The 27323-nt window shown below is 43.2% G+C and overlaps 1 protein-coding gene across 4 annotated transcripts; it reads right to left on the reverse strand.

Annotated features, from left to right (window-relative positions):
• Positions 1-52: 52 nt before the first annotated feature.
• On the reverse strand, positions 53-25859 carry znf800b (zinc finger protein 800b). Of its 4 annotated transcripts, none has more exons than XM_051077646.1 (14): positions 25783-25859; positions 24896-25082; positions 24081-24329; positions 14001-14112; positions 12105-12450; positions 9176-9271; positions 7763-7906; positions 5770-5950; positions 5484-5673; positions 5212-5374; positions 4739-5103; positions 3478-4656; positions 2924-3035; positions 53-2397 (listed from the first exon to the last, which is right to left on the reverse strand). In XM_051077646.1, exons 4-13 carry the CDS (start codon positions 14055-14057, stop codon positions 2934-2936), a joined length of 2823 nt encoding a protein of 940 aa, XP_050933603.1. In that variant the 5' UTR covers positions 14058-14112; positions 24081-24329; positions 24896-25082; positions 25783-25859; the 3' UTR covers positions 53-2397; positions 2924-2933. The 4 variants fall into 4 exon arrangements, with proteins under 4 accessions (XP_050933603.1, XP_050933602.1, XP_050933604.1 ...); XM_051077645.1 differs by lacking the exon at positions 25783-25859 and adding an exon at positions 25582-25690; XM_051077647.1 differs by lacking the exons at positions 14001-14112; positions 25783-25859 and adding an exon at positions 25582-25690.
• Positions 25860-27323: the final 1464 nt, after the last annotated feature.

Genomic DNA, 27323 nt, shown 5'->3' on the forward strand with positions numbered 1-27323 from the left:
CATATGACTCATGTCCAACGACAAAAAAACAAAGCGACACAAAACTGGCCTCTGAGGTTTGGAGCAGTACATTTTTATTTATTAAGTGGTTGGTTTAAACATTCTTGTCACATCTGAAAGGTTTCTCTAACTCTTCTCTGGTTCTCTAGAATGTGAGCGTAACATGTTACAACTAATGATGAAAGAAAATGACAAAATTTTAAAAAAGTCCTAAGAGTCTCTTGAGGTTTGATTCCTGTTTTCTTCACGACACGTCCTCTTTGAAAAGGAATGATACAAAAAAAAGACGACAACTAATCGTGGAACAACGCAAACTCGCCTCCATATTAAACAGTGACAGAGTGGTAACTAGTCAGACATGTTTGAAGCATATGGTCAACCAACAGTTAAGTACAACTATATTATAACTATTATTTATACCATCCATGTAGGATGAATATATACATGTTTCAAGACCTTGTCGCGTTAGCGTTTTCAGTTATAAAAATAAAGTTTGGTCTTTCCTTTCTTCTGGTTTTGTTCCATTTCATGGCTTTCTGTTTGAACATTAAGACAAATCTACATTTGGTCTTCCTGAATCCTTCCTGTCCAACTCTCTGCATATGCCAGTGTTTCAAAGACTACCTCTGGGAGCTGTGATCAAACGACTGCAGCCCCGTTAAGTTTGAGTACATGAAAGCCCATTTTAAAAGGAACTGATGCAGCATTTAGTCTAAAAAATGGTTATTATATTGGTAAGGATAAAAAGAAAAGTTCACAGAGTTTATTTAAACACGCCCTTGCAGTTTTTTTGTTTATGGAACAAAATGTTAAATGTAAACTTTCAAGTCAGGAGAAGCAAAGTTTCCAGCTCCAAAGAAGCATGTAGCCTTCCTATTCTAACGTTTTGGCCCTCAGAAGACTCCCAACCAGCTCAAACCTGCTGCTGCTCACAGGTGAGACTCACTAACATCCAAGACGCTACGATGCTGCACTGTTGCTCTGATTGGCCAGAAAGTGACTAAAGGCGTGAGAGGTGGGAAACACAGAACAGTAACACTGACGTCTCTCTGGACATCATCCTGGTGATATCTGGGGTCGTTTCTGCTTTCAGGAAATTCATCACGTGTGTTTTGCCTGTTAACAGCTGAGGTTATAAAATAATCTATATTTGGAGGAAAATGAATGAACGAACAGCCAATGTTATTTAATCTGTTAAGTACCTGTTAGTGTCATATTATCACTGTGTCACCTTATGGTGTTTTTATCATAAGAAGTCCCATGTGAGTGATTTTCATTATTATGTGAGTGAAGGTGTCACTGTTTTCCTTAAGGCTGCCTCACTGCACACTTCACAGACTGATGGGTCTCTTATAACCAGGTTTCTGAGTTAGCTCATACACAGAGGTAAAACAAGACAGAGGCAGAAAATAACAGTGAAATGTGAGCAAACTGGAACTTGATAGAAATAGTCCACACACAATTCTACTGCAAATACAGTTTGAGCTCTCCCTTATTCTGACCGTACCTCCTGTAATTAATGCAAGACTTGGGAGCCTGCTGTTGGTCACTGCTAATCAGATACAACAGGTTGTTAAATAAGACTGTGGGCTGCGAGCATGAGGAACATTACAAACAGAGATGTGTGAGGAAACATTTACATGAGAAGATAAAGGCAGGCAGCTCGACTTCAGCTGTTTTCTGTTACACAGTGAAACAGTGCAGAGAAAGGCAGGGGATGAAAATGTATTTTCTGATCATCTGCTGGGTGGTTTTGAGTATATCAGATTGTTACCATCCTAAACATCATTCATCAGGTCTGAATATAACGAGGAGATGATTTGAAATGCTAATAGTGAGGGAGTCAAATAGATTCTGTGAGACTGTTAAGGGTCAAATCAAATTCTGCTTCTTCTTCTTAAAAAAAAAGTTTCCAGTCAGTTTCCTGTGGAGGATCCAGTTCTGACTCCCTCCCTCACACACACACACTCACACACACACACACACTCTTCCATAGTTTACTGTACCTTCATCCTTTTGCTAAAGGCGGCTTACTGAGAGCAAAGCAGTACAAATCAGTCATCTGCATATGACCTATATTTACATACTGTAGTATATAAACACAGATAAATGCAGCAGTAGTGAGCAGTTTCTCCGTCGATAGCAGCGCCACCATCCAGCGAGCTGGCTGGCTTCATAATGACACTATACAAAAAATGTCAGATTCCAACAACATATTTGGTTCTTGAGCAAAAGGAGGAAAATCCTTTGTACTTCGCTCCTGTCGTGCTCCATTCTTTCTCTCGTTTCCTTCATCTCTGCTCTGTGCTCCTTCCACTCGTCCATTATTTTTCCAACTGAAAGTTTTGATTGGCTTCTTCGTTGTTAGCGGCTCGCTCGTCTATTATCCCCGGCAGACTGTGAGCAGAGAGAAGAACAACATGAGGACAAGAGGGGACGAAAAGAAAGAAGAGAATACAGACCATGAGGGGAAGGATCAAGAGAGATAAAAGGGGGGGGGTAATTATCAAGAAAGATGCAAAGAAAACAGCGAGAGTCAGACAATGAGGAAGATTTCTAATGAGCACAGATTTACAGTAAATGTGCTGAGTGGACGATTAAAGGCTGGAGAATGATTGTGGCTCCTCATCTCTGCCATAGGAAATGGTCCTCTACACAAACACAAACATACACTAAGGAAACTCGTATCACAACACAAACACCAGCACACACACACACACATTCACAAACTTGCTGAGGTACACACCATAAGGCAGCGTGTCTTTTTCTGTTCTGAATACACAGCGAGAGAGAAAACAAGACAGGAAGAAATTCAGTGCAGCTCAGAGGCGAAAGAAAAGAAAAAGCAAACAGTGAGAGGAGAGACAGACGGCGATGACGAGGCAGAGTCCTTGTAATGCAGGTAAACCCTCTTTATTCTTACGCTGTGTCTTTCACCAGACCAGGGATTTGGAGCGGGTGCTGACTCCTTTCCTCCTGCTGGCTGCTGCTGTCGCTGCGTTACGATGGCTTCGCTTGTGAGACTCCAGGTACAACTGACAAAAACAATTCACAGACATCATCATCTGAGGAATAATCCATACAGTATGCAGATGTATGCAGATGTATGCAAATGGATTTTTTTGTTTGTTTTTTTTGCATTACATGAAGTTACACTGCTGGTTTACATCTCTTTAATATCACACTGCAGGCAGAACACAGATACTGAGTGAATAATACCCCTCTGATCGTATTTAAAAAGATATGAAGCAGAGAAGCAGTCAATCTTCACATTGAGGACACTGGAAACAGAGACTATTTCAGTTTTTGCTTGAAAATGACTTTTAATGATTCATTTATCATCAATCCTGACTGATTTTCAACTCAATTTCAATCAGCTATTTGACTTTTCATTTCACTGCTTGGTTAGAGGAATGGAAACGACTGCTCAGGACAGTTTAGGATTTAATGCTGTGTGAGAAACTGAAAACCAAATACCTTCTTGGCAAAAGCTCGTCCACACTGGTCACAAGCGTGGAGGGAGAAATTCTTGGTCACTCTGACTTCGGTGGACGACGTCCCCGTGCTGCTGCTCTCCGACTGGGCGTCGTGCCGGCGGGTGTGTGGCGCCTGGTTGCTGGGCGAGGTGGTGGTGGAGGAGGAGGAGTTGCGTTGGTGTGTGTGTTTTTCGCTGCGGCGGGTCAGCGGCGGGCTGACGGGGCGGTGCTGGTGGGTCTGCTGTCTCTCCTGCTTGCGGGTGACGGGAGGGGACGGGGTGAACGCTGCTGACGAGAGCTCCTGCTGTTTACGAGTGACGGGGGCGGGGGGCGGGGCGGAGGAAGATGCAGAGGAGGAGGAGGAGGCTGAAGATGGGGGTGGGGCGGGCGTGGAGCACTCCTGTTTACGTGTGACGGGAGGCGAAGGGGAGGAGGAGGAGGACGAAGAGGCGTGACGTCCGTTCAGCTCCTCTTTGACGCTGCTGCTTGTCCTCTTGTTGGGACTCGTGCTGTTGAGGACGACCTCGGCCAGCCTCTTCACCGCCCTGCTCTCCAGTTTGGGCATGATCTTAGCTAGATACGCCGACGACTTCTTGTGGACTACGGTCACGTGGCGCAGGACGTCACGTTTGCGCCGCGACTCGTAGCGACAGAGGGGGCAGCGGTAAAACTTAATGAAGATGTCGTTCCCGTCCGTGTGCAGCTCGATGTGCTTCGTTAAGTTCTGGCGTGAGCTGAACTGTCGCTTGCACAGTTTGCAGAACAGCTGCTTGAAGTCAAAACCCACCGACAGCTTGGTCATTTTGGCGGCGACGCTCCCGCTGCACATGCTGCCTCCGCGGGAAGATGATGAAGATAAGGATGACATCATCTTTGGGCTCGATGGGGCTTCCTCCTCCTTCACCTTCATGGCATTGTGTGCCACAGATGCAGCTTTAGCTGTCCCGGTGCTGTCACTCGGAGACGGGGCCGGACTGCTGTCCATATCCTCGTCGTCGTCTTCGTCTGACGGCTCCACTGCTTCCTCTTTCACTCGGATGTTGTTGCTTGGGCCTAAGTTGGCGCTGCTGCTGCTGTTAGGAGTAGCTGCTGTGGTGGCAGCGGAGGGCGTGGCAGCAGACCTGTTACTTTTGATGCTGTATATTTTGTGGACAATACGCATGTGCCTCTTCAACATGAGCTGAAATACACAGATAAAATTAGACAGTGAAGAGAACAAAGGCTAGAAAAGCTCCTGAATTCCAGCAGTGCAACAAACCAACCTGAGAGCTGTAGTTCCTCTTGCAGAGCGTGCAGCGACATGAGGCCTGGTTGGCCTGCGAAGAGGCTGGGAGCGGAGTCTGAGGTTTGGCTTGGTTTTGGTTTGAAGGCGTCGTTTTAGAGTTCACGGGGGCGGACTTGGAGCTGTGGCCACGGGTTGGAGAGGAATTGTTGCTCTTCCTGGGAGGCGTGACCTCCAGGGAGAAGGGCTGTCCGGGCCGCGAGGCGATGCTGGGCGTGTTGGTGTCCCTCCGCAGGCCGCGGTGCACCTCGTCAAAGTGACGCCGCACGTTGGCTTTGGTAGCAAAGGTTTTGAGGCACACTGGGCAGGATTTTCCAGTAGGTGTGCTGAGAGTCCTCGGCCGACCTCCAGCATCAAGAATAATCATAGTCGTTATGATAATTCACTCGGGAATACGACTGACAATACTAACACTTCTATAGAGCTGATTCTGAATGCTGTGTTAACATTTACCTTTCACCATAGAGAGCAGGCTTGTGGGAACTGTTCGCGTCTCTGTGAACTTTCGGAGCTCCTCCAGTTTGGTCTGGTGCATTTTGCGGCAGTGACGCCTGATGCTGCGGCGCGAGTTAAAGTCCTGACCACACAGACAACAGGAGATTGTCACATCCTCCACCTGAAGAGAGAACAAAGAGGAGAGGGGTTTGACTGACCACAACAGGTCTCAGCAGTGATGGGTGTTTCTGCACTGACTCTGTTTACTCGTGACGTGTCCAGGCACCTACCCCACTGGTGGACCCCTCGTCTTCAGGCGGCGGCTGCTCCTCTTTAGCCTCCTCCTCGGCCTCCCACCTCCTCTGTCCCTGGTTGTGTCCCGGGCTGCTGTGGCTCTCTGGTCCACCTCGCTGGTTCGCCTGGCTGTTGTCCACACCCTCCACTGCTTCTCCCTCCCATGCTACTGGACTCTCTCTGGCACTGTGCAGGACGTGGAAACATAATGTCAGAGTCATGGGAGCAGTTTGTCCTGTACATTTTAAAAGGTATAATGCCTCTTTCTCCCTCACCACTGACCTGGGAGTGTGTGATGGATATCTAGCCAGCTCCTCTTCCGTGGTGAGGTACTGGAACACTGCCTTATTAGTGGTCTGAATGGGCTCCAGTCGGACCACGTAGTCAGGTCGGTCAGCTCTGGGATATATGGCGTCCAGTAAATCCTTCATGGCTACACTCTGCCTGTCGTCACCTGGCGACCCTAGAAACAGGTTACAGGTTTCCTTCCAGCCATGTTTTACTGATAACATCTGTCAAAAGGTTACGTTTAGTCTTTAGGGAGCAGATAATAAACGAGTGAACCTGAAATAGATTTTAATTAGAGGAAAGTTATCCTGATCATACAGCGTGTTAGTAATTCATTTAGCTGTGAACTCTTCATTTGACACGTAGTCTGATGGTTTGTAAGATACAAACGTGCATCAACAGCCAGTGGATCCTCTCAAAATGTCTTTGAGCAGGACACTGAAGCCCAACCTGTGCACAGGCCTCGGATAAAAACTCCAAAACCTAACAACACAGCATCATCTCACAAAGGGCAGACAACCTCTTTTCGCCAATTTCCTTTTGTGTCGCTGAAAGAATTAAAAAAGCCACCAAAGACGGCCAAATGAAAGAAAAAGTCTGCTACCGTTAGAATGTGTGCGGGTTTCTGTAACTTCACTTATGCACTGAAGAGACGAGGGTAGAGCGCTACAAAACATTTTGTGCGCTTTTAGTTCGGCACATACGTTTATCTGCACAGAGCTTTTAGTGATTTTAGAGAATTTATTGTGAATTCAATTATTTCTCCCTTCTGCAGCCTCCTTGCTGTGGATATTCCTCTCTTAGTAAATGTGAAAGTATCTTTTAGAGAATTCTTTAAAGCAGGAGAGAGACAGATTTGAAATTGAGGCACTTTAAAAGCGGGCCACAAATCATCACTGGAGACTGTATAAATCCACTGTCAGGGTCGGCCGGTGAAATACTGAGTGTTTCAAAGAAAAAACATTTTGTTTATCCAGTAACCTCACAATGAATGCCCAGAGCCTCAACGGTGAAAAACAGATGCCAATTAAGTCATTAATCAAAATAACAATACAGTGCTCATTCGGCCACTAGTAATGAGATCTTGATTGAGAAAAATTAAGTCACAGATGCAAGGAACAACTTAATTAAACCACAAGCAGATGAAACAAAGTTCTTTTTTTTAACAGTGATCATTACAGCGGATAAACTGAGCAAAATATAATTGACCGTTTGTGTTGAGATTGATTTTTCTTAGGAGGAGAACAGAGGAGGAGCAAGTTAACAGAGAAATTACTTCAAGAGTCTCCTATGCTTCAGCCTCTCTCGATGCCTCCTATCACTTCTAAGGAGCAAAGAATAGAGACAAGGACACATACTGTGGCTAATGAGTGGTAGATAAAACACTAATGGCACAAGATCAAAGTCAATTTCCTTAGTGATACGAGGGAAGAGCAGAGCAGGAACTGCACTCTGGGTAAGGGAAATGATTGACAGATTGAAGATGTTACAGCGTGCACGAGAGATTGTGTGTGAACGTGTGTGAGGGAAAGAAAAAGAGCTGTGCACAGACAGAGGAGATAAGAGAGGAATGATGAGTAGAAGACAGATGGTGTGAAAGAGGGAGAAGAAACCCTGGAGAGGCAGAATGAGAATGTAAAATGTGGAAACACCTCAGGAAACGTTGAGCTAATCAGTGATTCTTTTCCTAAGTTTTTGTGTGTGTGTGTGTGTGTGTAAACTAACCTAAGTGAAGTCAAGTTTGATCCCTGGCTTGTTCACAGAGTGTGTGTGTGTGTGAGTTTGTATTTTGATGTCCCCAGCATGCACAAAAGCTCTGGTGTTTGTATTCCACCTGTTCTGCCTGTTGATTTTATGATCAGGTTTATTGTGTTTTTTAAATCTTTTTTCTTGCTTTGAGAACCGGGGCTGTGGTTCTAAGTAAAAATATTCTGGACATGTTTTTATGTGCGTATGTGTCCGCATGCTGATGTGCTGTGTCGCTAACCGTCAGATTCGGGCAGCCGTGACAGGCAGTAGTACTCTTTATGCGTGATGAGGTTGGGCAGGCCTCTGAACAGGCTGCGACACAGTTTACACTCAAAGATGGTGTCCACCTCCCTCAGCAGCATGTGTCTCAGCTGGCTGGTGCCTGCGGGACAAAGAGAAGCGGCGAGGATTACCTCCAGCGATTTCAGGGAGGATTAGAAGACAAACACCATGTACACACAGAATATCGTAGAACGTCATCAAACCCCCTGATCACTGTAGTGTTACAAAGAAGCCTTTGCTAAAGGGAGCGCTCGCAACAAATTCCTGTCATATTCCACCAAGACCTGATGGCTCCAGGTTTCCTTGGTCATTTGTTTATATTTCTAGTCTTGTAGTTTCTAGGAAGGAGTCGGCAACACTGTGTCTTGGCAGTGAGCCCAGTCTCAGGCTTAAAAAGTATAAAAAACAAGATTTCTATCAGTACACAGAAATGTTTAAGCAACAATATCTTCATGAAAAGCCTCAAATGGGAAAAAAGTCTCTCTGTAAGGTAGGAGCAGATAACAGGAGTTAAACAGAGAGGAGGTGCTGATAACTTCCAGTCTAACAGGCATCATGGGTAAATTTTCCTAATCCCAGATGTTCTCTTTACATTCAGTGCTACTTTTGCATCCCTGCTGTCACTGACTTCACTCTCCATCACTGTCGTCAACACGCTGACTCGTGTGTTCAGTCCATATGAAGATATTCAGCGCTTTGTCCCATACCTGACTCATATTTGTTCACAAAAGGACAACTCCTCTGCCTCGGTAGCAGCATGAATTGTACACTCTCTTAGACATTTTGCTTGTGTGTGTGTGAAATGAGCACACACTGTTACTATGACTCACACACATGACAGCACCTGCGCAATTTGCCGCCACACACACATTGTTGTGTCCCCCTCACGTCACTTTCTTCCTCTCTCAGAGTTGCACACCCCTGGTATCTGTTGCCCCCTTTCTTGCCACAGGCTCAGTAAAGATAGCATTATTGTAGACCACAGCAGCAGGGGAATATCCACGCTGACCCACAATACTGTGGCCTTTCCTGGGAGCAGTGCCAACCATTGAAGGAGCTTTGGTTGTCTCACTAAGCTTAACATAGCTGCTTCAAAACAAGTGTGGTCACATCAGCAACAAGAGAAAAAAGCAGCAGTTTCAAAACTGCTATGTTGTGCTTTACGTCACTTCTGCTGTTAATCTGTTATTATGAATAAGTGATATAGGTGATGGACTGCTCACAACAGACACAAACCTCCAACATGTCATCAATCTAAGCAACAAGCAACTGCATCATTCCTCTCACATGTAAAAGCAGTGAGTCAACAAATATGTTTTTAAAAAAAGAAGAAATGAAAGCTGTGAATAAAAAAAACACAAACACAAACCTGAACGGAAGCATTCAATTATCTGCTGAATCCCAGACTTGGAGGTCTGCAGAGGCTGCTGGAGCAGAGGAGGATCTCCAGGCTCAACACAGAGACCTAGATGCAGAGATGGAGGGAGAGAGATTGCATTGTAGCCAGCATATAATTACATCAGAGTATGACAGTCTTTGTGAAATACAGCATCACCTGGGAATTCTGGAGGCCTGGTAAGACACAAAGTGTGTGCTTAAAGTGTATGCACAATCAGCCAGACAATGAGGTCTGTATGGGACAGTGATTCACCCTGACCTCAATACCTTGTTGCACACACACAGTACAAACACACACATTCACATACACATTCTGCAAGAAAGCAGGCCATCTATCTTTTGCTTCTAAGATCGGTGTTCCTTGGGCTGTATCACTGATGTGAACAGAAGGGAAATGCAGGGAGCAGACGATAAAGCGAGAATGAAAAACAATCCTCACAAATCAAATCTCTCGGTGATGCTTGTTCAGACGGCTAAAGATCAAGTGGGACTGTTGGGAAACGCATGCAGTGGGGGTGGGGGTGTGGGGCAGAGGCATGCTGATGACAATTTTTTTGTGCTTAGTCCAACAGCGTTCAGAGCCAGCGCAGCATCTGATACACAATGCTGTTTTATCAGGAATGTGACCAGGAGGACATTTATTGATGTGTATTGGAAAATGGTTTTGCCTTTGCTCGACCTCAATCACAGGAGGGTGCAGGGTCAGCTGATGATGGCAGGGATTTAATGTTATGTTGTGTGTGTGTGTGTTTTACTATCTTCACTTTATTACTTATAAGCATTCAATTATCACAATACTACTGTCCTCTGAACTAACTGTGAATACAAGCATCACTTAAATAAAAACATGCAGTTTTTTGGTCAGGTGTATTTTAGCTTCAAAAACCTGCATGATGTTTATTTTCTCAACAGAACAGGTTGGTTTGTTTTCTGCCAAATCTTTAACAATCAGGATTAAAATACTGCAGAGAGGAGACTCATTCTGTTTTTGTCAGACTGTCCAAAACATTTGGGCTGAAAAAATATGAACAAATGCTCTTTTAGAAGTGTTATTTTACTTATTGATCTCAGGGCCAAACAACTTTATTCTTCCTTTGTATAAAGCTTTAAATATAAAATAACAGGAGTGGGGCTTTGGCTCCTGCATTATTGATGCAAGCTGACTGTGGCTCCATGACCCACAATGGGCTACTGAGATGGATTGTGGGGAGGTAAAGTGCTCACACTCTACCTGATTCCATTCTTTTTTCTTTTTTTATATCAACACTATAAAACAGACAACACACTTTTCATAGAGATGGGCGTAAAAAGAAAGACGGGTAAAGAGCCAAAAAGAGCAGAGCAATTATAACTCATAAACACCACCACAGACCCTGTAATCACCTTCAGTGTCTAAGTCTCATTTCTCACATTGTATTGATGTGAAAGGAGGTGACAGGGAGAACATCATTTCTGCAACGAGAAGAGCACTTTGTAACAGCGATGACTGGGACAAAGCTCCAAATAAAAACATCATCAATGTGACAAAGCTGTGACAAATATCCACTGTTTGTTCGGTGCTGAAGCACAGACTTCAATTACAGCCTGTAAACTGCAATTTATGTTACCAAAGATGCACTATTGTCAATCTGGACACGACCGTGTTTTGTCCATTTATGACAGTATATAAGTATAAATCAAATGATTATTGTCTGCTTCTTTTTTAACCAGACAGAATTTCTTTATATTTGGTGGTTTTCTTATTTCCAAGATTAAATTACTTCTGCTCAGAAAACAAGACTAGAAGTTGAGACCTTGCGTGTTTTAAAGTTTGAATGTACATACACATGTACGCAAACCCACACTGCATGGTGAGCAGTGCGACGTCGCCAGTCCATGTGTGTGTTTGTGGGTCTGTGTGTGTGTGAGTGACAGACAGACAGAAGACAAAAAGACCCAGCAGACAGACTGACACACCCAGAAAGACGCTGACAGAAAGAGAGCTAGAAATGTGAATGACATCTGTGTAAGGGGTTCTGGCACAGAGCGAGATGGAGATTATGTATTAATGTGTGACAGAATGTGTTTTCCTGGTCCCCATCCCCCTCCACACCTCTCCCAGGCAAACTGCTATAATCCCATCGGGGCAGGTCAGTGACCGACAGACCTCTAAACCCCCCCTCCCAAAAGAGGGTCAAAGATCATCCAATCAAAAACGGCAGTCGGCACAAACAGCTTCCTTTTCCTACGAGTGGTGCGGCTGTTTTCTGAGCAGCAGAGTTACAAATGAACTCACAGTAGCAGGATTTACATGTGAATGAAGACATTTACAGCGGTTTTTAAAGGAGACCTCAGAAAGAAGCAGGTGAGATGAGTAGGCTGAAATTAGCAAGCAACAACCTTTATATCAGGCAGTGGCAGTAGTGAGTTTTCAGGGAGAGAGATCACAATGGAATTTTTAAATTGATCCTGAATGACCTGAATGACCGTCATGATTTTATTCTCATTCTTGTGCTAGAATGAGGAGCATTTTTCTGAAAACGTTTGGGTCAGTCAGGACCAATTTCCTGCTGTGTTAATGTTTTTTGGCCTCCACACCAGCAGACATGGACTTCCAAGTCCATCAAAACAACACAACAGTGATACAAAAAAACTGCTGTAATAAATCATGTTCCAAATAAAACTTTCATAAATATTTGACAATGTAGGCTAACCAGTGGGGCACACTGTGGTGATCAAAGCCAAAGGCAGCTCTTTTTTTCAGCTGCCATTTTCTCTGTGAGAACAAACCATTTAATTATAATTTGACTGCACATCCAGCCTTATTGAAATGCTCTGGCAGTGAAGCTGCACAGAGGCCTGGCTGACAGTTTTAGCCTGTAGGTGGATGAACCAAAGCAGCAGGAGGAAACTTTACCAACCTGTGATGTGAGCGTGGCTGCCAGCGCCAGTTTGCTGAAGCTGCTCCTCGGTCTGGCAGCTCTGGTCCCTGGTCTCAGAGGTGGCGCTCCTGTGGTTCTCTGGCTCAGGCAGCAGTGGGGGAATGGGCTTCCACAGAGGCTTGGCCTGGGTGGCGGAGTCGCCCTTTTCCTGGATGTCTATCGGAGCTTCCTTCTGGTCCCAGTTTTCAGACGGCGCCTCGGCTGAGGCAGAGGTCTGGAGTTGGGCTTGATCAGAGGACTGGTCCCCTCCACAGGTCTGCGCCTGAGGCTGATGCTGGGTGTCTGACTGGAGCTGGCCTTCCTCCATCTCCGTCTGACCGCCACTCTGTGGGAACGAAACCAGATATAAAAAACATGAGCCACAAAAACAGAGGAACAAAAGTCATTAAAAAGGGGATGAAAAATGATTGTAGGTAAGTCAATAAAACATAAACACAAGTTTAATGCTGCAGATCATTTCCAGTTTTCTTGGACAGACAAGGACACTATCACCCAAACTAAATACTTTACAATCAGACATATTGAAATAAACCCAACAGCAGAAAGAGTGTCTGTCATTAATAAAGATTAGTTATCTGTCCTTGAAAAATGAGAGGGGAAAAAACACATCTTGCTGACAAAAAGAGGGGTCACCACAGCACACTGTAGGTGTGTGTGTGTGTGTGTGTTGCTGTCATGTCTCCTGAGCATGGAGAGATTTTGTAGGGGAACATTAACCTTGTCGCACACAGTCACCCTCCAGCAGATAAGTGACTTCACATCAACTCTTCACTGTGCACACAGTCATCTGTACGTGCAAGCGTGTGTGTGTGTGTGTGTGTCTTATCCAGACCTCTTTTTCCTCTAAGTCCCCAATCTTTTCTCCTCTTCCCACCCACCAATTTGTCCTCATTTTCTCTGTCTGTCTGTGTCTGTCCGTCTCACTCCTGGTGTCCCTGCTGCCCTTGAAGAGGGATAAATGACTCCACTGTTGAGGCGCGTTACAGCACCGTCGCCGCGGGACAAGTGGGCCACTCGGACACTGTGTCACCCCCCGCGCAAACAGGCACAAACGCTGCGAATGCCACAGCGTAATCAAATAACCACAAAATAGTATAAAACAGTATGTTACACATGCTCAGTGAAGCCATCTGTGCAGTGCAACACAAACACAACCTCTTATAATCACTGAACACAAACAGTTTTCTCTCAACTAGCGGGTTGTGGCCTGTAGGAAAGTGTGAAGAGACAGCTAGCAAGAAAACATCATGACTGCTCAGTGGAAAAAAGTAAAAGGAAAACACCAGGGAGTGCCACCATTCAGTTAGCATATTAATGTGCCAGTCAGTCAATCAATCAGCTGATCATGACTAATTTTCCATTGTTCACTGGAGAGCTCTGAGCACAAAGCATGAGAAAGGCTAATGATTAGAGTAGGTGGACCAGCCCTGAATTTCCTCTTAGAAAATGGGGGAATTAACAATATAATGGACAAGTGAAACCTGGATTAAGCAGAGTGGATTACAATTATTATTTAACATAACTCATATTAATAGGCATATGGCACACATCAAGGTATGATCTCATCTGTTACTTTCATTATGATCCTACTGTGATCATAGTAAATGGCAGATTGTGAGGAAGATATGGTCTGAATGTAATTATGTGGATTTATCACAATCACTTTAATTGTTTTGCCTGGTGTTAGAGCACAATATCTGTCTGTCATGCAGGTAAAACGGTGTCATCTTGAGTGCATACTGTAATTAACCCTAAACACATCAGAAAGTGTTACACATGAAAAAATAACAGAGGTGTGTTTTCCACAATCTGAAGGGAAAAAGACTGGACAATAACATCCAGGCATTGTTGTCTCTTGTTTTTTTTTTTCAGTACCTGTCTGCGTAGACAGTGAGTGCTCTTCCTCCCAGTTGACTTCTGGGCCTTCACCATGCTGCCAAGACTGGCCTGCTGCACCACACGTTCACTACCAGCACACACCTGTGACCTGCAACAACACCCCACATGAGCCAAGGACTGCACTTCATTAACAGCACTGCTGCTGGAGTTCTAAAAGAGAAAATACTAGTGCACATCTGTATCTCAGCTTAGTTTATCAAAATATATAAACAGATAAGAAATTACAGCAGTTTCTTATATCTCACCTTTACACTGTTATGTGTGGATTTACTCCTAAAATCCAGCTGTTACCTGCAGCAGTGCTAATGACTGCCAGCATGTACCTGCTGCAACATCTTAAACATTTAGGAATAAGAGAATAATAATGTTCATATACAGCAACAAAGGACTAATTCCTCTTTACTAGGTGCTTTTTACGCTTTAAAAATAATGGAAATACTAAAACATAACAACAGTAATCATGGTAGAAATGCATGTTGTTCATGTTCTTCATATTCAGAAACAGTGCTGTTCTATGATCTGCTGTATTTATTATATTCTGATACTCTCATATGCAAAAATAAGCAGATCCAGTTTATTTTAAATACAAAATTAATAGGTTACACACAAAAGCAAAGTAGTTATCATTAGAACATTGCCAAAATGCACACCCTCAGCACATTTCCATGCTGATATTTTCTGGTGAAACTCATGAATGATGTATTAGGAAACACACAGCAAACATTATATGTTCTCTGGCTGTAGAGTGCTTAGAAACCACCACGCCACAAACTGGATCTAAATATAAAACAGAACTGAATATTTTAAGGTCACAGTAATAGTTTCCCGCAATTCTTATTTGGCAGCACGTCATATTGCTGGCAGGACAATTAAACCCATGTTACTTACACCATTACTCTGCACGAGGCACATCATCTCTGCGTGCATTTAAAATGAATACTCTGGCCTTCACAGAGCTTATGCTTATGAGTATACATGCATTTCCCAGAGCACATTACAGTGCTTGGAACATTGTTACTATATATATATATATATATATATATATATATATGTGTGTGTGTGTGTGTGTAAAGCTATGCATTACAAAAACATTTATAATGAGAAATTTCATGCAAAGTACTGTAGTCAACAAACACATATATATGAAGTACACAAAGCATTTCTACTAGGAATATTTGGGAGCTGGGATCAACACGTTGGTATACTGCTCTGGTATAAAATCTATCAGTGGCACATTAGATATATATATATATATATATATAGTCAGTTTTCATTATGTTGCATCTCCCACTGTGCAATAAATTACACTTCCCTGGACATATTCACCTTTCTTGATATGAAAAATAGCTCATGAGCCTCCACATATTATTTATTTATTCATTTGTTTGCTGCCCTCTAGTGGCGGTCTAAGTTAAAACTGTTTAATCCAACTCAGCCACAGCCACCTGTATAACATGCTTTAGCAGCACCACGGCACGCCGAGCTGCCTCATCGTTTTCTGATCTCTTATCGTTTGTGGGACTTCCTGGCTACAGGAAGTGCAGTCTTATTTGTCACCAAGGTTAGCAAACCAACTGGTAAGTCTAGACTTATTTTTGTCAGTGGATAAGCTTTACACACCCCAAGAACTGACTGGTGGATTGATTACATGAGCTGCAGGTGTCCCAGACTTCTGGAAATTTGGAAAAAAAAATAAAAGGCAAGCAGACAGCAAAAACAACACAAAACAACTGCACAGACTATGAGAAAGGGAAACCGTTTTTTAAGCTAAAACTATGGGGAAACAAACATTCAAAATAATAAGGAAACTAGACAGAAAAGGAAAATTGGCTCCATTTAAGCTCATACTTTAACTAACTGAACTATAGAGTTAATAATACTGATGGTGAAAAGTGAATGTGGTCTCTCATGCTTCCATAATATGTGCACAGACATATCCTCACATGGGTGTATTTGTATTTCCACTTAAACTCCAGCAGAGGGAGACAAAGCTTGCATTTGAATGTTTCTAGTTAAAAAGTTTTGTAGTCTTGTGATGTCCCCAAAAAGACAAGACACCGAGTACCAAGCAACACAGACGAGGGCCCACAGAGGAGTCGCCCAAACTCAACATGTATCAGAACATGAAGGCTGTGATTTAGCTGTGCCACCATACGAGAGCATGCACACAGATGAGTCCAGATTAGTAGGTGAAGCAAAGAGGAGCGGTAAGATGATTAAACAAAACAACTACACAACTTCACAAATCAATTTATCTGCCAGGACAGTGTCAACAAGAAAGCACTGTATATATGAAAAGACAAAGGTCAGGTTACTGTTATGGCCTCGTGCGGGGAAATTAAAAACTTTGCTATGTAACAGCTGTGTAAATCATGTTATCACACAGGTATGGTCCTGGAAACAGAAGTATCACTGTAATCAGGGGAAGCTTTGGGTGAACTTTAAAACAAAAATGAGGCCTCTGCACCTGTAATTCATGACCCCGTGTCCAGACTATGGGTACGACATCTTTTTCAGCAAATCCACTTTGAGGACATAAAATTGCTAAACACTGAGAGTGCAGATGACACCGTTCCTGCATCTGAATCCAGAGTTTTTCATTCCCTCTCTATTGACTGGGTCTGATGTTTTTAGCCAGTTTAACAAGATCTCAGTCATTTTGCTTTATGTTTATTTTGCAAATTTTGTGCAGTTATGTCTATTACATTTACACTAACTATCACATGTAATGCATGACTTTGCAGAACACAGTCACAGTAAGGAACACCTGGTCATCCAACTCCACAGGATCATGAAAACATTTGCCCACATTTCAAACCAAAGTTTCAAATAATCTTGACATTAGTCGGTTTAAGGCAAGACCACAAAGATCTGCACACTACCAGATGTAAGCCACGGCTCTGTAGCTGCTTTTCCTGTTTTGCACAGACCAGTGCAGACGGTGTAGACAAATCAGGGTTGCAATCAGACTTTAAACTGCATACTTTGTTCCTAGAGCTTTTTTTTCTTCCAAATTCAGGTTGGAGACATTTCTGTACCAATTCATTCAGCGGTGTAGAATTACCAATGAGGAACAATGCAATAACATGACAAAAGAGGCTAGTTATAATGATGGAGCTGTTACATTATGATGACATGAGCACAACTGGAGCTGAGCCTCAATTAAAGGGGAGTATACAAGGAAACATCAGCCTGTCAGAAACTGGACTGCAGCACCAGTCCAAAACAAATGTGGCTAATTAAAGTTGCTATTAGCCAGTGTCATATTACCTGAATTTAGTGGCATATTCTACACAGGCCTCTGTGGGAGCCACAAACCACAGGTGCAGTAAAACACCAAATCTGTGTATAAGGTGAAGACACAGGAGAGATGCTACAAGTAGAGTATGGTGATATTTAACTGTAATGAAGATGGTTCATTTCAAACAGAACTATTAGATAAAAATTATTTATATTCTAGCAAAATTAAGAGCAGGCACATTAATGCATTATGCACCTTCCCATGTTCTATTTATATCAGGGAGGGAGATTAACACCAGCCATTAACTATAATGGGAAATCAGGACCCTACTGACTACTCAAGTCAGAAAAACAACCTCATTTAAAAGGTCCCATTCCTTCATTTTAAAAAGTTAATTTTAGTTGACATAATACTTAAAAGCACTGATAAATTTCAAACTCAAGTGGACTCTTCCGTCATGTTCTTCCCATGTTGGTGGGATTTTTCCTCCACAGTCTACAGACACTGAGCTCTGGTCTTAGTTGTGAGTGAAAGTGACTATCATGTGTTAGTCTGTCGGCTCTGTGGCCCCTGGTGACCTGCTGAAGGTGTTTCTCAGTGTTTCACCTAATGCATGCTGGGATGCGCTCTAGCACCCCGTCATCCTGAATAGGAATAAGACGTTATGGGGAAAAACACAAAAACAAATGGGAATTAAAACCTCTGTGCATCAGGGGGCATCTCTGTAAAACTGAGCTTTCACACAAGTCAAAACCAAAACATTACATCTTTAATTTACATCTACTGCACCAGGTTTATATGGTAATCAACAGATAAGTTTATCTTGGGATTCTAAGTCTCATTTAAGTGTACCATAGCATCAGGGAGGTTGCAAATCCCAACCCCAAAACCAACAGCAGCCTAATTACTTGTGTTGAGAAGTGTTTCATAAAAACCTGACAAGCAGCAGTGTGCTGGAGCTGACCCAGGCTTACAAAACCCCAGTGTGGACAATCACCTGAGAACATACACACTATTTCCTTAACTCACTTTAAAAAGGGGGTTAGATACACTACAAAGGTTTAAAACAAACACATCCAGCCACACACACACACGCGTGCCAATAATACACTCTGCACGCTAACACGAGGGACTCTCCCGTTTCCGTGGCAACAGACAGACGTGGTTGTGAAGTAGTGACTCCTGTTCTGACTCAGGTAATGAGAGTGAAGGTGTCCTGGGCTCAGGCTGAGAATCTGAGGATGGTCGGCATCTCCACTTACTCCTTACTACTGGATGTTTGTAATGTTGGCAGAGCAGATCGGGTTTTATTCTATTTCTGTGCAAATGGCAGCCCTGAATAAATCACCAACTACCTGCTTAGTGACCCAGACTCATGACTCACTCCATCAGTAGCCATTTCTCTAAACCTACAATTTCCAGTTGCAAAATTCACATGATCCAGACACATTTAAAGTTATTTTCGCTCACCAGCTACGTTCAGCAAACCAAGCTACATCTGACATCCACTGTTCAATATTTCACAAATGCACCATCTACATATTTTTTCAAATATGTTTAAGTTTCATCTCCAGCGATAATCCATAGTGAATTCTGTTTATACCAGACAGAAATCAATTTGTTAAAGCGTTTCCCATTTGGGAACGTCTTATTTTGGGAGACAAATCCTCATTTGCCCTTTCAGAGGCAACAAATGAGATAAATCCGTGTCAGAAAAGCCCAACTTCTGCTTCTGTGAAACCCCAGCTTCTTCACTGTCTACTGAATAAAGAAACATTAGCTTTTCATCTTGTACAGCTTCTATGCTGTATGTTATGTATGTATGCATATATCTGTATGTATATATTTAAATGCTTGCGTGGTTCCAGAGCCAACTGGTGTGTGGCAGCAGTCCATTTCTTCTCATAGTTATTACCAATGGCTGTGTGGAGGCGGTCTGACAGGACTTCCTCCTAATGGAGGGACTCCACACACTCTGACATAGTGCTGACTGCTAGCAGACACACCAGTGATACCACCTGACCACAAGAGAGGATGGGAACAATGATGTGGCCTACTGACAGAGTTTCCCCAGTACTAAAAAATACACCTTTTTTGCTGAGCATTTCCTACACAGCATCATATTACTGAATAGCAGAGGTCATACTCTGTAGCTCTGACCTTTCACTGCACTTCTTTTGGTTCTCCAATTGTTGGCAATCTCAGAAATGGAGCTAATTGTCCTGCTGTGGTCTGTCTGCTTCTCATTGTGGGTATGTTAGGTAAAATGCCACACAAACAAACAAATATCTATATCTAAAATGAAATATAAAATAGATGGTATATGTTTAAAACCATGTAAAGCTTTACCAAGTAAAGGTACATTATTCAACTCAACATTTAAATGGGGCAAGATGAAGTTGTTCTGCAATACTGCATATCCAGACCTCAATCTAATAGAACTCATCTGACAGAATTGAAGCTATATGCTACTGAGAGTAACACACAAATCTCAAACAACACCAGAAAAAGTTAAACATGCTTAATTTAGCGGAGCAATGTATTTGACAGCTGTAAAAATAAATTATACATCAACAAAATGGGAAAAGCAAACCACTTCAGGAAAATCGTCGGTGGCACAAAATAAACATTATACTGACTTTCACATATGATCTTACTGCTGGTGAGTGTAATGTCCTACGTGCTAACATGCAAACACACACACCAGCTGGTCCTGAGTGTAGAAATATCATGCGACTGTATTAGGAAACTCCCAAACATTACTCACTGTAGCGACAGATAATTCCCTACAGAGATTTCTTTGCAAATGGGAAAATACCTGAGAGGTGCACACATAAGAACTGCACACATACAGTACACATGGGTGCGCACACACATACACACCATCATCACCCCTAACTACAGAAATAGCATTCAGGCTCCCAAACAGCAACATTTCAGTTTCTACCTAGATTTCATTGCTCAACAAAGTTATTGGACTGAAACATGTGCTGTTTTTAAAAGCTGCTGTAAGCTCCAATTGTTTTCCTGTGATAACTTTCATCAATCCAGGACACACTTTGTGTCAGGACAGCAGGTACACAAGAAAAAAAAATGCTTCTGAATCTTCAAAACTAGACATGAAGGGAAAGCCTGCATGATACACTGTGTAGCCTTGATCCACAGCAGGCACGCAGCAATGTAAAGAGAGCGTAGCAGCAGAGTGTGGAGAAGGGAGGTGGACACAGATTTAAATAAATATAGCTATGGGATGTGCATAATGGGCATTTTCAGGCCAGGTGTGCAAGCACAGCCCATGATCTTTGAAATCAGCCTCTAAAATGACATGTAAATGTACAATTAAGCACAAGTGCTGTGCAGTGCATGGTGATGTCAAAATGAAATGGCAAAGCAAGATATCTAAAGGAGGAAAGTCTGTAATGATAAGTAAATCCTACGAGAGTGGTTGGAGCATTCTCTATCACAGTGGGCAAAAAGTAGGTCTTAGTTGACAGGTGGAGCTGTGCTGGAAACTCACAGCCCTCACCTTCACCGCTGACACAGTAAGGCATCCGTTTAGGTTAGGGTCGTGCACTGCCTAACTGGTTTGTGGGCTCTCAAAATATCTGCCCACAGCTTCCTGGCATGCAGGTAATAAGACTGACTAACAGCCTTACTAGATCATCCGTTGACTGACTGACTGACACTGATTTCCTAGTTGTCCTCCTGTCAGTGTCCCTGTCTTGCCTTACTGACTGGTTATATGACTGGCAGGTTAATGGGTTTGTTGACTGACGTAACTTGCGCATTGGTTTGACGAGCTGACTCAGTGACTGAACACAACAGTACATCATCACACTGACTGAATCACACACTGACATCATTACACTGTTGCAGCTAGCATCCGCTCCTCATCAAGGTAGAGATCCAGGCAGACTTAGCTGCTGTTGTGATATGGGAAGACTAATCTAAAGGTGCTATAACCCCAAGTCTCATGAGATAACAGGAGGCTGGCATAAGACATGTAAATGGGATGAATGCAAATAACACTGGAACGACGACTGTGATGTGTTTGAAATATGCAGGACGATCTCCTCTTTTTTTCCAATTTTATTTTAGTTCCCTATAACCCACTTTGTTATCTACACTCATGTCCTAGTTATCCATTCATATTCCTCTTCAAGGTTAGACTGGTCATCTCCATTGTGTCAGTCGCCCGTGTGCTGTGTTACAGCTTTTAGTGGGTTCGTTGGCCTGAACGGATTAATTAACTTTTAACACATGCACAGTAGAACCATCTCAACGTCTGAACTTAGACTGAGCCAGGTTCTCTGTCAATATGCAATGCAAAGTAAGTTTCCAATCAAACAATCACATACTAAAATAACAGCCACACGCAGGTTCAAAGTTGCACCAAGCTGTGCAGTAATTTGGGAACCTTAAATTATCAAAGATAAAAATAGTGTAGCAGCAGGGCTACCTGCTACCTATTGGGTTCAATCTCTAGCCTAGGGAATATGTGTCAGAGTGCAAGTGGTGATCTCTGTTGGTTGACGTGGTATTTTAACTACAAGTATAACAATGCAATAACAATAACAACTAACAAAGTACAGGAAGTGGCCATGCTGGTGTAGATATGTATATAGTATATTTATATATATATATATATATAGACTACAACATGGTCATATTCACGATTTCCATGCTGACTGTTTATTCACTTCCTAGTTTGAGAATTTCAGGACTTTCTGTCAGGGAGTAAGTCCTCTGAGCTCTGCTGGATGAAACCATGCGCAGTGCCCAAAAGCGCAATAGCAACAAATAAAACGTTCCTGGATAAAAACGCCCTGCTCGTCTCCAAACCACAAACGCGTGGCGCGCTGTAGATGTAACAAAAAAAAAACGTCGCGAGTGTGTATCCAGAGTCCGAATCATAATCCAACCTTATTCTCTGCGCTGTTAATAAAGGTTTTACGGTCGTAACATCGCAATCCGACGGAGAGACGTTTATCCACACATGAGCGACTCCACAATAGCCACATGGACCAAGCACCATGAGGGACGGACTGGACGGATACACTCCTCTCCGACTGGCCTGTCGAGCCCTTGAGCAGGTTTAACCAGTGTGTGTACGCATCCACTTACGCATCCCAGGCGGTGCGATGGAAACATAACCATCCCGTATAAACTGCACGATCTTCCGCGTTGATACGGAATCCCAAGTCGGTGCAGTACTGGAGAGTGGAAGCGCCCGAGTCCGTGTCTATTGGTTCCCTTTCAGCTGGGGCAGCGTCAGCACACACACACACAGTCTCCATTTGCAACTCCATCGCCCCCCATGGGCGTGCGAGGCCGCGGGCTGTGACGCAAATGGCACTGGGTGATTTGCAAATGACATATCTTCCTAATTCAGTGTCGTCGCCACAGAGACTGGTCCAATTCACCAGATATTACACACAGAAATATCCATCCGATGGTGGGTGACGGGTAAATAAAGGCGGATGAGCGGTTCGCTCTACGGGGATGCGGTTGCATAACTCAGGAAACTTAATAAAAATGTGCACGGAGCGAGCGATGTGCTGTCTCCGTGGCTGATGTTTCGCTGTTGTTTCGATTTGATCGTGACGGCCTGTGCCGTAACACTCAGCTCACGATCGTTCCTCGACTTTTGGTCACAGGAGGAACCAAGCAGAGCGTGTACACAGGGAACCGAGTGGCCTCGCTATGGTGGATGTGTGGTGGCCAGTGCTAGGACGCATGCACGTAGCTGACGGGGAGAGACAGGACAGCCGGAGTGGGACTTAGGACCGCATTCACAGGCCATAAAGGGCCCGCATGAATACTATTGTGCTCTTTTATCCAAGAGTCCCCAACTATTTACAAAAGGTTGGCCAACACACACAAAAAATATCGCGGCGAAATGGTGGCGGCGGTTACAGCAGCTGCCACTGTGCTCTGCGCAAAGCAGCAGCACAATCATTGCGCAGCGCCGGACTTCCCCAGTTTTGTGCAAACTATGTGGTTCGTCCAAAAGACTTTTATTTTTATCTCATTCAGTCTGTCCTCGTCTGGCAAGCAGCGAACCAGAGCGCAGGGCAGTCGCTCGTTCTCATGGCACGATTTGCATCGCCCCCATTATCCCCGAAAATCTCTTTTTACACGGTTATATTGTCAGCCTAAAAAACGCCACTATTTTGAGCAACAAAGGGGCAGCTTAACTTGATCAAAGGAAAAGCCAAGTAGAAAATGCACCTTTCAAGGCGTTAAAAGAGAGGCCCCTCATAACGATTGCAGCATGGCAGGGGAGTGCGGCGTAAAAACGAGCTAACCCGAATAAAATACACACAAAGACAAGGTGCAGCACTCCCAGAAATACGTCCATCACCACTCTGGTAATAACACCAAACCACCCTCGGTCATTTCGATTAGCCTAGAGCCGGCGAGGATGGCATTATTATGAATGTAAAACGCTGCGTTTTGCGGCTCCGTGCCACCTTTTCCAAGAAGCAGCTTGGCGCACAGGACCGGTGACCCTTCCATCTTTGCGCGTCCTTCTACCGAGCGAAATCGTGAACTATCTCGTATTTTGACGGTTTACTATTGAATAGAACACATCGTAGTAAGTGATTTGATGTTTGAGGGGGTAAACGCGGTACGTAGATGCTGCTACAAGTCCCTGAAACTATTCCTCTCCCCACCGCGGCCAGGCAGAAACAAGAGGGCGATGACGCCATTTTCTGCAAAAACAACCATGCTCGGGAAGCCAGAGCGAAGGAGGTTTAACCCGCTCCGCAGCCCTCCGGTCCCGCTGAAACGGACTAAAAACAAGTCCTTACCTTCTATTTCTTGGATGGGTGGTGGGATCGCGTGTTTAAAGGGGTAAAACTGCGCGGCCGTGGCTACTTCGAGTCCGGAGATTGTTGATTTCGCCTCCCAGCGTCCCCGGTTCACTCTGAAACAAGTTCCTCTGCGAGCCGCTGTCTTTGTGCACCCAGAGGAGCCTCTCAGCATTGAACCAGTCTCTGCGCAAAGGTGCACCCTCTACGTCCAATTTCAGCTGGAAATGCCGGCACTTTAGGGCGACACTGCGAAAAAAGGAAAGAATTTGGCATTTTTTCATTAAGAAAAGTTGTATAATTTTACAACTTTTTTCCAAAGGCCACGGTTGTAGCGCTGATTTAGCCCCAAAACGCGCAACCTTTTGAGGACACAGCTCTCCACAAGAGTCCACGACGCAAACGCAAAATAAAACAGGGGATGGGTACACCCTCCAAAACTTAGAGAAACAGGAAAAATACATTTTAAAAAATTAAACCATTTAATAAAATACTTACTGCTACACACGAGTAAAGATTAGAAGACTAAACAATAAGTGTTATTCAGAAATGCGTAGCCAAAATTAGATGTTTTTTTTACAGTTTCAAAACATACACGTTTCTGTATTATAACGTTATAATGAAGAGGATTTACAAGGACATTCTACACTGGGTAAATTTCCCTCCCAGGAACCACATCTGACAAGTTTAGTTTTCTTGTTTAGATGCATTAAACAGGACAGACGTAATAGATTTATTCTACTAAACTTGTCAAACATCACTTCCTGCACTGTGCAAATGAGTAGGCTATATGGAAATTAATGTTAATGACCTACCCTGCATTTGGCTGGGGGTCCACTGAAGTCCCCGTCAGGACCCCTGAACAAAACTCTGGGCAACAAGTCAAGAGAAATTCATCTTCATATAATGATGATTCCAGTGGATTTTGGTCTGATTTCCAAATCAGACTGAAGGCTGGTGCAGGTGTCACTGAGTCAATCCATAACAGACCCACTTTGTTTACTGTGAATGACAACAATTATTACTATTTGTTTTAGGGCTGCATGTTAATAAATCCTCCAACTCCCAGCAAACAGAAGCAGAAGCTTTCAAAAACGTATTCAAATGTTTTCTATTAGTTCTTGAGAAGAGAAAACAGTCCAGTCTGATTTACTGGGCTCTCGTTATGCTAATTTAAAGAGTTGCTAACTCAGTTTAGCAGTTAGCAGTAGCAGGGTTAGCTAAGCTATTCGTATAAAATAACTGTTTAGCCTCACTTACTTTAACTTTACCCACGTTAAACTTGCTCACAGCCAAACACCATTATTTTATCTTCATTAAATGACAGGTGTGGGGATATTTTTGCTGACAAATTCGACTTTGTACCATTTCTTACCAAAGCTAAGTTAGCTTAACCGCAGCTAAGCTGGTGTTCAGTTCTCACTGAGACGTGCTACAACAGTTTAGCTGTTTTTTAAAGATATGATAATATTTTCTAAGATAAGCCACAGCAAATTCGTACCTTGTTTCCAGATTGTTCAGGCCATCACTTCATATCAGCTGAATGACACCTGAATTAATCACCTGAATTAAACGGACTCACAAACCTAACTTAGCTAGCTCACTGATGCATCCACTCACTGTTATTATTATGAAGAAGTATCAGAGTAATTAAAGCTAATTGGCTCCAGGTGGTTCATAACATGCTGCACAGTAACAGTACCTGTGTGACGGTACAGATGAAGACTGGCTGAATCAGTGGAGGGACTGGGGGCTTTGAATGGTAGATGAGAGGAGGAGGAGGAAATATAATGAACATTACATTAGTGCAATGTGTAAAACAACAACTGTCATGGACTCCTACTCAAATAACTAAAAACAAATAATCTCTTACACAATTATTAAGCATTAACATAAGTATTAAGATATTGAGCTGTAATACGGCTCAGCATGGCACAGTAGTTAAACAGGAATCAATAGTACTTTAAAAGTTTGACTTGGCTCACTCTGAATTACAGTTTGTAGAAAAGAAGTATTAGAGTGTTATTATTCATACTTATACTCCGGAACTTAATATTTTGGTGCAATCTATCAGTCATACAGTATCACTATTATACTGTTGTTATACTCCTATAGTGTGCTCTGCTATTAGTTTTGGGAACTCAAGGATATGGGCTCATCAGTACTGATTTAGGTGCCCAGCGTTTGGTGAGGCCATCAACAGGGTCTAACTAGGTAAGTCCTGTCAAACCGCAGTCAACCTGTGCCTGGTTATTCCTTTCAGTGAGGAAACAGTATCAGCACATTGCTTTGGGAAAAAAAAGCAAATCCAGTAAATGTCAGAGCTTGACTTAAAATGTCCCTTTTAAGCAAAGCTGTTGTCCTACTTTACCCAGTACTGGATGAAATGTTGATTTGGACACACTGTGAACAAACTGATGTGTTCCACCTGTTGTGCAGGATCCTTCTTATTCTGGCAATATCTTGAGCTATTCATAAAATATTCTGTGTATCCACCAGGTTAGGCAGCATTTGATCGATATCACGTGTGTAAAATAATACATCAATGCTCTAGCTCTGATCACGATAAAAAATCTTAAACCAAATCAAATCAAGACAAAGACACTCAGCACATTCAAGACAAAGTGGGTATAAAGTGTGGTTGCTGGGGGGTGAATTTATAATAATCCCTGCCAGCTCTTTCCTTTAGGCTCATGAGAGCTCCCAACAAAAGGTGCCCACCACTATCGCCTATACACAATTAACCAAAGCACCAGCATTATTCCATTATCATAAGAATGCTGTTTGCTATGGGGGGGGGGGACTCCTCGGCATTCATGGATGTGGCCGAATGGAGCCGAGAGCTTTTATCTTCTTAGTTACATGCAGGCTGCATTCATCACACCGCATACTGACATGTTGGGACACTTTCTGTGCATGACAAATAATTTGTTTACGCTGGTAATTTAAATAGCCCGGCTTTTAAATTATAGCATGGGGCCACAAGGGGGGCTTTGTATGGTGAGGAGGGGTGGACTGGAGGGTACGACTTGATTCCAGTGGGATCCACTTAGTAAAAGACAAACAAGATCAAGATTAGACTGATTGAATCTTTTGTTTTCTCCTCTCACACTTTCCAATAGAGGAAAATATCATGATTGGCAAATGTGTAAAGGATATAAATAGATTTGTATTCATCTTTTTTTGCAAATTAATGGATGATTGAAGTCTTTTACAAATAGTTTTTACTCACCGATGAATCAG

The sequence above is a fragment of the Lates calcarifer genome, linkage group LG18 (assembly GCF_001640805.2).
Source record: "Lates calcarifer isolate ASB-BC8 linkage group LG18, TLL_Latcal_v3, whole genome shotgun sequence".
Lineage (NCBI taxonomy): Eukaryota > Metazoa > Chordata > Actinopteri > Centropomidae > Lates > Lates calcarifer.

Excerpts from the sequence above, each read along its gene's own strand:
- znf800b (XM_018685146.2), bottom strand. The coding sequence starts at position 22,574 with ATGGAGTTGCAAATGGAGACTGTGTGTGTGTGTGCTGACGCTGCCCCA. Across the intron at positions 14,113-22,389 it reads CATCGCACCGCCTGGGATGC|GTCACAGGTGTGTGCTGGTA; the intron begins GTAAGTGGATGC and ends GTGTTGTTGCAG. Across the intron at positions 5,375-5,483 it reads ACGAGGGGTCCACCAGTGGG|GTGGAGGATGTGACAATCTC; the intron begins GTAGGTGCCTGG and ends TTCTCTCTTCAG.